Source organism: Lipotes vexillifer, unplaced genomic scaffold (assembly GCF_000442215.2).
Source record: "Lipotes vexillifer unplaced genomic scaffold, Lipotes_vexillifer_v1.1 scaffold1456, whole genome shotgun sequence".
Classification (NCBI taxonomy): domain Eukaryota; kingdom Metazoa; phylum Chordata; class Mammalia; order Artiodactyla; family Lipotidae; genus Lipotes; species Lipotes vexillifer.
The window spans coordinates 562,854-573,521 of NW_006789256.1; the positions used below are offsets into that span (position 1 = coordinate 562,854).

The following is a 10,668-nucleotide window of genomic DNA, read 5'->3' on the forward strand; positions in this document are numbered from 1 at the left end:
TTATTAATACGAAATTGCTATTTGAGTTACTTCTGGCATGTTAATTTTTTCTAGCATGTAAAGAAAAAGTGAAGGATTCATAACTCCTAGCCTAGAACATGAGAAGTATCTGTCAGGTAAATGGCTTTATGGAGAATTTTTTAAGGTCAGATATTTTCTTCTCAAAACTTGAACAAATTCTAACAACTCTAAGTTCAAACCTGTCACTGGCAAAAGTGAAATATAAGGGCTTCTCTGTAAGGATCCCTAACTTTTACCACAGTCAATTTTGGGAGGTTCATTAGGATCACTGGGAAGATTTATAAACGTGTAAGAAAGGGGAATGGGCCCACGTTAGGAACTAACATTGCCCTTCGGTGTGATGGACAGGAAGACATAAACATATTAACTTCTTTCTTCTTTCACCTCCTCTATTTGAAAGGTACATAGTCTAAATTTAAGGCTACTGGTTCCCCTTCCATTTGTAAATAATATGCTTAAGCCTGTATTTCTAAATGTAACAGCCTAAGAAATCCCCATATAAGATGAAAAAATCAGTGTGCATATATTGCCTCCTACATTGATCATCATTCATTGTTGCCAGCCAGCAACATCCTTTCCTGTGGAAAAAGAACCCAACTATCTCTTTCAGGGAACTACCTCACCTTCATACTTACATGGGTATACTAGATGTGCTCAATGCTATCAGGGTGTTGCTGCTCCCAGGCCCTCATTCTTAGGGGAAAGATCTAGAAAATGTGTGTATATTATTATATAAATAAATATAAAAAATACATATAACTGGGCGCAGTGGTTGAGAGTCCACCTGCCAATGCAGGGGACATGGGTTCGTGCCCCGGTCTGGGAGGATCCCACATGCTGCGCAGCGGCTGGGCCCGTGAGCCATGGCCGCTGAGCCTGCATGTCCGGAGCCTGTGCTCCACAATGGGAGAGGCCACAACAGTGAGAGGCCGGTGTATTGCAAAAAAAAACCCCCCATATAACTATATATATAATTATATATACACAGAGTTGATGCTTGAGCAACAGGGCTTTGAACTGTGCAGGTCCAGCTATACGCAGATTGTTTTCACTATGTATGTCCCACAGGATTCAGGGGTGGTTGAATCTGTGAACACAGAACTTTGGAGGGGAAGGCCGACCGTAAAGGTTACAGGCAGATTTCTGACTGCTCGGAGGGCCGGCACCCCAGCCCCCACCCTCACTGTTCAAGGGTCACGTGTGTGTGTGTGTGTGTGTGTATCCCTACACTTTACATCTATATTTATTTCTACTTATATATATAATGGAAAATAGGAGTTAAAACCGATACCTACAATTCCAATTCACCACCATAGGATTTTCTATTCTCCCTGGGTCTATTTTTAACTCTCTTTTCTCATCCTTAATATATTTACTTATGTGAACAATCCACCTAACATATCATGCATCTTTCTTTATGCATACTGTTATCTTCCTGCTTGGCCTCCAACTCCCTACTCTGGGCTCTTCTGCCATTCTCAGCTTGCTTGGGTTTCATACCCTTTGCAAGACTCCCCTGACAGACTGTGCCAGGATGACATTCCATGCATTACCCTCCTCATTTGGCTCTGATTCCCCACACCAGGCCATGGTGTCCTACCCCACATGGAAGCTCCCTGCGCTCTGCTTGGGTTCTGAACCTCCATACCTGGCGCCCCTCCTTAGCCTACTCTGACACCCACCGTTGTGCCACTGCGGCCTCCAGCCATCCAGCCAGTGCAGATGGTTGCTTGGTGCTCTCTCATCTAGTGGCTTTAGGACTGAACTTTTCTGGAAAGGGAGGGGAAACTGGAGGAAGAGTCATTTTCATTTATTAGCTAGAATAATTTTATAAGGAGACATTTCTTTTCATCTGCTATTTGGTTACCAATTTCAATCGGTTACAATAATTATCCTTTTTGATGCTCAAATTGCCCTATTTTTGTCTATTAGTAAATTTTTCAAGTCAGCTCCTGAGTCTTTTGATAAAACACTAGCAGTCTTTGAGAGATTCCTTGCCATCTAGTATGACAGAGCATTCAGATCTAGCATTAGACATTTTTCCAAGAAGTTCTTGCTCCCTTTAGTGAGATATGCTCACTGCTACTGCATTGGTCATTGTTTCTAGGCCTCTTCAATTGACAGAGCTAGGAAATAAGTAAATGTGTGTACACACACATACATAATACATGTGTATCTATATATGTATATACACAAATACGCAGAACACTTTTTAAAAGATAAAATATCTCATAAATTCATATATTTCAAATTCAGTCCTACAGGGGTATTACCTGATCTCTAATGTATTACATCTATCTCCTTTCATCCAGACTGAGAATTCAGTTTCTCAGTAATACAGGGGATGAAAGAATGCTAGTCTCCATAATCTTCTTTACTTTATCCTTATTATTACACACATAGACTCAGAATAACATTATCAATAATACCATCACCAATATAATTGGAGAATGGTTAATTTTTTAGAATATGTTTTCCTCATTCTCCCCAATATTTTTCTTATAGTTACACTACAAAAACATCTGAGATACAGTTATTATGTAATATTCTTTTTCTTCTGGCCATCAGTTATTCTTAGTTCTATAAGAAACTATAACTTTACTATTCATCCCTAGTCTTTATGTTGATGTCTAATAATTTTGATTGTCTAAGGTTCATTCTCTCTTAGTATTTAAGATCCTCAAGAAAAGAAAATGTGGGTCAAGGATTTTGTAACTGGCAAAACTGATTTTTTTTTTTTTTTTTTTTTGTGGTACGCGGGCCTCTCACTGTTGTGGCCTCTCCCGTTGCAGAGCACAGGCTCCAGACATGCAGGCTCAGCAGCCATGGCTCACAGGCTCAGCTGCTCCGCAGCATGTGGGATCTTCCTGGCCTGGGGCACGAACCTGTGTCCCCTGCATCAGCAGGCGGACTCTCAACCACTGTGCCACCAGGGAAGCCCAGCAAAACTGATTTTTGAGGGCATAAAATTATTGATAAGAAAGAGTAAGAACTAAGGCAACATTGTTCATATCAACCCTTCCTGAGGAACCTACTTAAGAATGAGGTTCAGGTGCTTCTCTCAAATTGGTTCCCTGAACCTTCCAGTGAAAATCTGTTAGTTATTTTGGGGTTATCCTTTCCTTACATCTGTTATCCCAGTTGCTTCTCTTTGCTTTCTTTCACACTGATGTCATTACCATGCAGGTCTTGTGGCTATTTGTTCCCGTCCACTTGCATTTCAGATTTCATGTAGATATCTGGCAATGTAGTGTTTTTTGTAAATGCTTCCATGGGTTTTTGGTTTTCTTTATTAGTTATCTGGTTTCTATGTTAAAATTTGAAGATATTGAAAATTTATGCTTCTATTCCTACTGCCATCTTTCTAGACTTCTAATTAAAAGAATATCCTGGTTGCCCTGTGGCGAAGAGACTGTAGTAAACAAGGGCAGAGCAGTGTAGAACTAATTAGGAAGCTGCTACAATAATCCAGATGAGACACACTGTAGGTTAGACTACACTAGTTACTATGGAGGTAATGAATAGTGGTCAGATTCTGAATATATTTTACAGATAGAGCCAATAGAATTTTTTGATGGACTGAAAGTGTGAGAAAAAGGATGACTCTAAAGATTTTAGATGTCTTAATTTAAGGATGGGCTTGCCATCCTTAAATTAAGGATGAGCAAAAGTATGAGGGGTAAGGTATGGGAGCAAATTTCAGGAGTTTAATTTTGCACATGTTCACTTGAGGCATCCAAGTGAACAGAGACATTCAAGTGGAAATGCTAAATAGGAAGTTGGATATAGTGTTCTGGAGTTCTGGGGACAGGTCTGTATTGGAGACATAAATTTAAAGTCCATCCAGATACTAAATGTTTAAAGTCATGAAACTAAATGAGACTACCAAGGGAGTAATTCTCTATTTGAACTCTCAGGACAAAGGCATGTTAATGTCAGTGGTCAAAGAGACAAGAAACAACCAGGCAAAAGATACTGAAAAAGAGCATCTAGTCAAGTAAGAGGAGAATCCAGAGAAAGTTGTATAGTAGATTGTTACATTAAAGGTCCCCCTTGAAGTATATCTTGCCAGCCATGACGTACATAGTCACCTCAGACAGTGACTACGGACATGGCAAAATGACTTGCCTTGGCCAATGGGACATAAACAAATGTGACACAAGCAGAGGCTTGATCAGGCCTGATATCCTCTATGAACACTGATGCAAAAACCCTCAATAAAACAAGCAAAACAAATTAAACAGCATATTAAAAGGATTATACACAATGACCAAGTGATCTGTCATCCTCAAGGAGGCTGACCAAAGCTTCTTTATATGGCAGTCACAGGGGAGCAAGAGAGCAAAGTTGTGAGCAGAAGCCTCAAGACTTCTGGAGCCAAGGCTCGGGAGTCACATATTGCTTCTGCAGTAGACTGTGGATGAGAACAAGTCAAAAGGCTAGAACAAATTCAAGAGTAAGGAAAATAGAGTCCACTCCTTGATGGAGAGGTGGCAAAGTTATATTGCAAAGGGACATGCCTCCAGGAATGGCTCAACAACTTCTGGCCATCTTTGCAAACACTATACCACATCATATATTAAATTTCCTCAAATTTTGGATCTATTTCTAGACTGCTTTAAAAAATCTATTCCATTAATTTGTATTATTATTCACATGCCAATACAAAACTATTTGGTGGATAAATTAGGAGTTTGGGACTAGCAGATACAAACTACTATATATAAAATATATAAACAACAAGGTCCTACTGTATAGCACAGGGAACTATATTCAATATCTTGTAATAAACTATAATGGAAAAGGATTGGAAAATATATATATACTGGATCATTCTGTTGTATACCAGAAACTAACACAACATTGTAAATCAACTATAAATTAAAAAAATAAAGTACAACTTCAAGTGCTAGAACATAATCATATACATAATGAATAAAAGATATCTTAACCGTAAACAAAAAAGTGGACAACCTAAGCTCCGGATTCACATTGCCTTTCAATAAGACTACACCAGTCTGTACCCCTATCAGTAGTATTATATAAGTACCTTTCTCTCACTGCACCTCTACTGGCAGTCTATTTGAGAGAAGCAAAATGATGATGTTTTTGTTTACTTAGCTATTACACTTAGTAATTACACTTACACCCAATGGCGGAGTCTAAATCCTCATCTGTCAAGTGGCCCTTGCAACGATCTTGAATGAGATCTCCTCAGAGTAAGAACCAGTACAGCCTTGCCAGAACTTGTTTTGTTAGAATAGGGTTTCTTTACCTCAGCACTACCGATGTTTTGGATGTGGTAATACTTTGCTGTGGAGGCCTATCTTGTGCACTGAAGAATGTTTAACAGTATCCCCTGGCTTCTGCACGCTTGATGGCAGCTGCACCATTTTTCCAAGCTGTGATAACCAAAATATTATCACATACCCCTAGGCACAGACAAATGTCCTCTCGCAAAACCATCCCCAGTTGGATACCACTGTGTTAGCAGAATAAAATTCTAGGCATCAGATACAAAGTCCATGACCACAGGCATACAATGATGGTTCAGATAAGCTTTTGTTACAGGCAAAGACTGAAAAGACAAAGAACTAAAATGTAGGATAAAATACTCACTTTGCTTTATAGGGTGAGTCTGAGCCAGAATTTTTTGTTTCCAATAAACTCTCGTATTCCTTGGCCCTAAAGAGAAAAGAGTTTTATCACTGTTAGTTATTTTGCTGCTAATTTTTATAACGAAATAAAACTTTGGCTGTGTTTTTCCTCTCCCAGTACTAGGAACATTACTACACTAATTTTCACAATTAGATTTCTGAGACTGCATCTTTAAAATATTATAAATCTATCAAAAAAGACTTAAAAATACATATTTCCTCACAGGATATAAAAGAGATTCATAAAAACACTTCTGAGTTTAGGGACATGGTACAGAATTATGCTTTTTTCAGAAATGTTAAAATCATGATAATTAAATTTAAAACCATACTAAGTTTCTACAAGGTGGTTGAGGTGCCTCAAGAGGCATATAGTGCAAGATTAAATACAGGTAAAGAATAGTCACTTAACTCTAGAAATAATTTTAAAAGGCAGTGGAAATGACTTGACCAGATACTCAAAGATCTGTTTTGTTCTGCTTTTGTTATTTATACTGACTAAATACCAAAAGTCTGTAAAAATCTGAGACAACAGTCTTCTGCCATTGTCCAACTAAGCTCCACCTTGCCTGTAACTGTAGGTGACAGCCATCAACAGGTCACCAAACTAAGCAGACATCACTACAGCAATCCATTAACAATGACTTAATTTGTCAATTTCCCTTTTCAGAGGAAAAAGAGAAAAATACTAATTTAATTAACCATTTACCCAAAGGGTTCTAGTCTCAAATAATTAGTCCAGTGACCTATGAAAGAATTAGTCACAATGTACACCAATCCATACAGCAATGACTGGTGAAAAAATAAAAACTGTTTCATAAAAAACCTGAAAGATGCAAATTACAACACACCCAATGAGAAAAAAGCAATCTAGCATAGGTTATGCTTGGGAATGAAGAAATAACTAAATTAGAATTAAACATTAAATTATGTATTGCTTCAACCTACGTATGCTCATTGCTATCAGCCAAAATATTAAGGCATATCAAAACGGGGAAATAACCACATTGTAGTTGCAAGTAATTGTGACCTCATATGAAAGGCGGGGAAAGTAACAATTTTTCAGGATTGAATATGTTCCAAGAGCTGTGCCAAGGAGCTACACATTCATTGTCTCATACAGTCTTACAAACTCAATATATATATTGTCCTCATTTTACAAAAAAGAAATTGAGGCTTAGGAAGATGCCAGTTATATCAAGACATATATTTATCTGAGCCTTCAAGTGGAGAAAACTGAATACATTCTCCCATTCATGCACACCTAACTAGAAAAATACTACCCAAAGAAATACTAACTTTACCTGGAATGGTAGTTAACCACTTTTTCCTAACTTGAATCTCACCTTGATTCACTTTTAGCAATAAATTAAATATTTATTTCCAGAGCCCCTACTCTGTATAAACTAGAGTATGTGGGGATAATAAGAGTTATATATATATCAGGGATGGGGTATATATATATATATATATATATATATATATATATATATATATATATAGTGGGAATATTCAATGTATTTAGTCTCCATAAGGAGGAGGAAGATACAGCATTAAAAGATACATAGTTCTACAAAGCTGAGTAAGTGACTGATGGGTACTGTCACAAGTGCTCATTTCCACCTAAGATGCTAGGGTTTCCTCAAGGAAATGGAAAGTGTACCTGCTTGAAGGATAGGTAGCATCTGAATATACAAAAAGAAAATGCCATTAATAGGGTAGAGAATTGAGCAAATAATGCTAGACATGGGAGAAACACAGGTTTTGCTTAGGGAACAGTGTACCGATCCCTTTTGCTGGAGCAAAAGATTAAAATATGGGAATAATGAGAGATAAGGCTGAAAAGAATTATTTCAGAAACTATATTATTATTAAATTCTGATTACTTACTCTTTAAGATAATGACCTACTTTATTAATATTTTAAATTTATTAGTGTTGTGTTGTATACTGCATTCCCTCACTTTTAGTCTCCTTGTCATCGTGGTTGTACTCTTTCTTAGCCATAATGTGGGATATTTATTTACTCCGTTTTATTTTTTGTTAGCTTTTCAGAGTTTACCAATATTCTCCAAGAATTAGATCTTATCAACTTCTATTTAATTTCCGTTTTTATCTTTATAAAGATATAGTACATTGTAAGTGCCATATGTATATTTGTTAAATAAAAATAAATACATCTATCCTATTTCCCATGAAGAAGATATGAATATTGTTCTAACCCTTGAGTTGTTTAGACCACTACTACTTCAACTGATAAAATAATTTAAGGCTAAAATTTCATTCTGAGTAAAGTTTTGACCATACTCCGTAAGTGTCACAAATTTCAAACAGTTTGTATTTCCATTTTGTCTTACTCCTAAAAAGTCTTACTTCAAATAATGGTTTCTGGCCCACTCCCACCCCTTGGTTCCGAAGTGTTAATTTTTTTGTCTTTATAATTCTTTTTTTCATTTTTGGGTCAGCTTTATTGAGGTATAATTTACAAACAATAAAAACTTTAAATTTTAAGTGTATAATTTGATGAGTTTTCACAGTTGTGCCTACCAACATAAGTGAAACCACAATCACGATATAAAGCATTTCCACCACCCCAAAAAATTTTCTCATGTTTTTTGGTAATAATTCTCTTTCCCAAGCCCCCACCTTCTTATTTCTAGGAATAATCCATCTACTTTTTCCCAGTATAGATTTCTGAATATCAAATTACTACAATCATACATATTTTCTTGTGTCTGGATTAATTCATTTAGAATAAATCTCGAGATTCTTTCATAATAAAATATATTATTAGTTAATTCCTTTTCACTGCTTTGCAGTATTCTATTGTTTGGACACCACAATTTATCCATTTCCAGTTGGATATTTTACTTCTTTCCAATCTGCGGCTACTACACTAAACATTTGTAGACAAGTCACTGCATGGGCAGATGTCTTAATTTCTTTTGGATAAATACCTAGGAATGGGGTTGCTGAGCAATCTGATAAGCATGTGCTTAACCTTAAAATACAAAAATGTTTACCAAACAGGTCATTCCAATTTGTACTTCTACCAGCAAAGAATGAGAGTTCCAGTTGCTTTAATCCTTGAAGAGTGTCTTGCTTAATTTCTTTATATCTGTGAGGTTCTCATATTTCCTTTTGACTTCTAACTTCATTTCCTTGTGGTTAGAGAAGATATCTTGCATGATTTCAATATTTTAAAATTTATGAAATCTTGTTTTGTGGTCTAATGTATGATCAGTGCTGAAGAGTATTTCATGTACACTCGAGCAGAATATGTATTCTGCTGTTTTGGGGTAGAATGTTCTCTATTCATCTGTTAGGTTTCGTCAGTTGATGTTGTTCAAGACTTTTATTTCCTTGTTGATCCCCAGACTGGTTGTCCTATCCATTATCAAAAGTGGGGTATGAAGTATCCAACTATTACTGGTGAACTGTCTATTTCTCCCCTCAATTCTGTCAGTTTTTCCGTCATACATTTTGTGACTTTCTCAGGTGCATATATGTTTGTAATTGTTATGTATTTTTGATCGATTTATCCTTTCATCACTACGTAATATCCTCTCTTTATTGTGCAATTCTGGTCTTAAAGTCTATGTTGCAGGATAGCAATATAGTTATTTCAGCTATATTATCTTGCAGAGGGTACTATTTGCATGAAATATTTCTATCCTTTCACATTAAACCACTTGGTTCTTATATTTGAAGTGAGTCCCTTGTAGACAGCATATAGTTGAATGATTTTTAAAAATTCATTCTGTCAAATTAAAAAAAAATTCATTCTGCCAATTTGTTTCTTTTACTGGAGTCTTTAATGCATCTATATTTAATGTGATTACTGATAAGGACAGATTTACTTCTGCCATTTTGCATTTTCTGTATATCTCTTTGGTCCCCCAATTCCTTCATTACTGCTTTATTTTGTGCTAAATATTTTCTAGTGTACCACTTTCATTCCCTTCTCATTTCTTCAAGCATATGTATATACTTATTTACTTATCTATTGTTTTCTTAGCAGTTGTCCTGAATTATAATTAACATCTTAAGTCATAACAATCTAGTTAGAATTAATACCAACTTAGTTTCAGTAGTATATAAAAATGTTCCTATATAGCATTTACCTCCTTTATGCTATTATTATAAGTCATTTCTTTATACATTGTATGTCCATCAACATAGGTTTATAATTATTGTTTTGTGTAGCTCTCTTTTAAATCAAATAGGAAAAATGAGGAGATACAAAAATACTACATTTACACTGATTTATACATATATAGTTACTTCTACAGCGTTCTTTATTTCTTTGTGTGGATTCAAGTTATTGTCTACTGTGTTTTTATCGCAGACTGTAGATTTCCGTTAGAGCTTCTTGAAGTGCAGGTCTACTAGTGACAATCTCTCAGCTTTTGTTTATCATGGAATGTATTAATTTCTCCTTCATTTTTGAAGTTTTGCCAGATATAGAATTCTTGGTTGACAATATGTTCTGCTTTTGTGTTTTTCTACCAGGAAACTGAATATGTTTATCCCACTGCCTTCTGACCTCTACAGTTTCTGATGAGAAATAAACTGTTATTATATTGAGGATGTTTTACATATGAAGAATTGCTTCTCTTTTGATGTTTTCAAGATTCTCTTTGTCTTTATCTTCCCATGTTTGATTATAATCTGTCATAACGTGGATCTCTGCATTTCTCCTACTTACGAGTTTGTTGAACTTCCTGGATCTGCAGATCATATCCTTCATTAAATCCGGAAAACTTTCAGCCATCATTTCTTCAAATGTTCTCTGCCCTTTTCTCTCTCTACTCTTCTCTGGGACTCCACTTATGTATATGTTGGTATGCTGGATGGTGTCCCACAAGTTTTTGAGACTGTATTCAAATTTTTCCCCATTCTTTATTCCTTCTCTTCCGGGGAGTGGATAATCTCAATTGAGAATCTTCAAGTTCACTGATTCTTTCTTCTATCTGCTCAAATAAGCTGCT

General features: G+C 36.0%; 1 protein-coding gene across 1 annotated transcript in view; it reads right to left on the reverse strand.

The window, feature by feature from the left end:
• Positions 1-10,451, reverse strand: part of SCAPER (S-phase cyclin A associated protein in the ER) — a 240,365-nt gene extending 229,914 nt beyond the window's left edge. The window contains exons 1-2 of the mRNA XM_007462447.1: positions 10,276-10,451; positions 5,641-5,706 (exon numbers count right to left, since the gene is read on the reverse strand). Of these exons, the coding sequence (XP_007462509.1) occupies positions 5,641-5,706; positions 10,276-10,451 (242 nt within the window). The remainder of the gene's footprint in view (positions 1-5,640; positions 5,707-10,275) is intronic.
• Between the last annotated feature and the right edge of the window lie 217 nt (positions 10,452-10,668).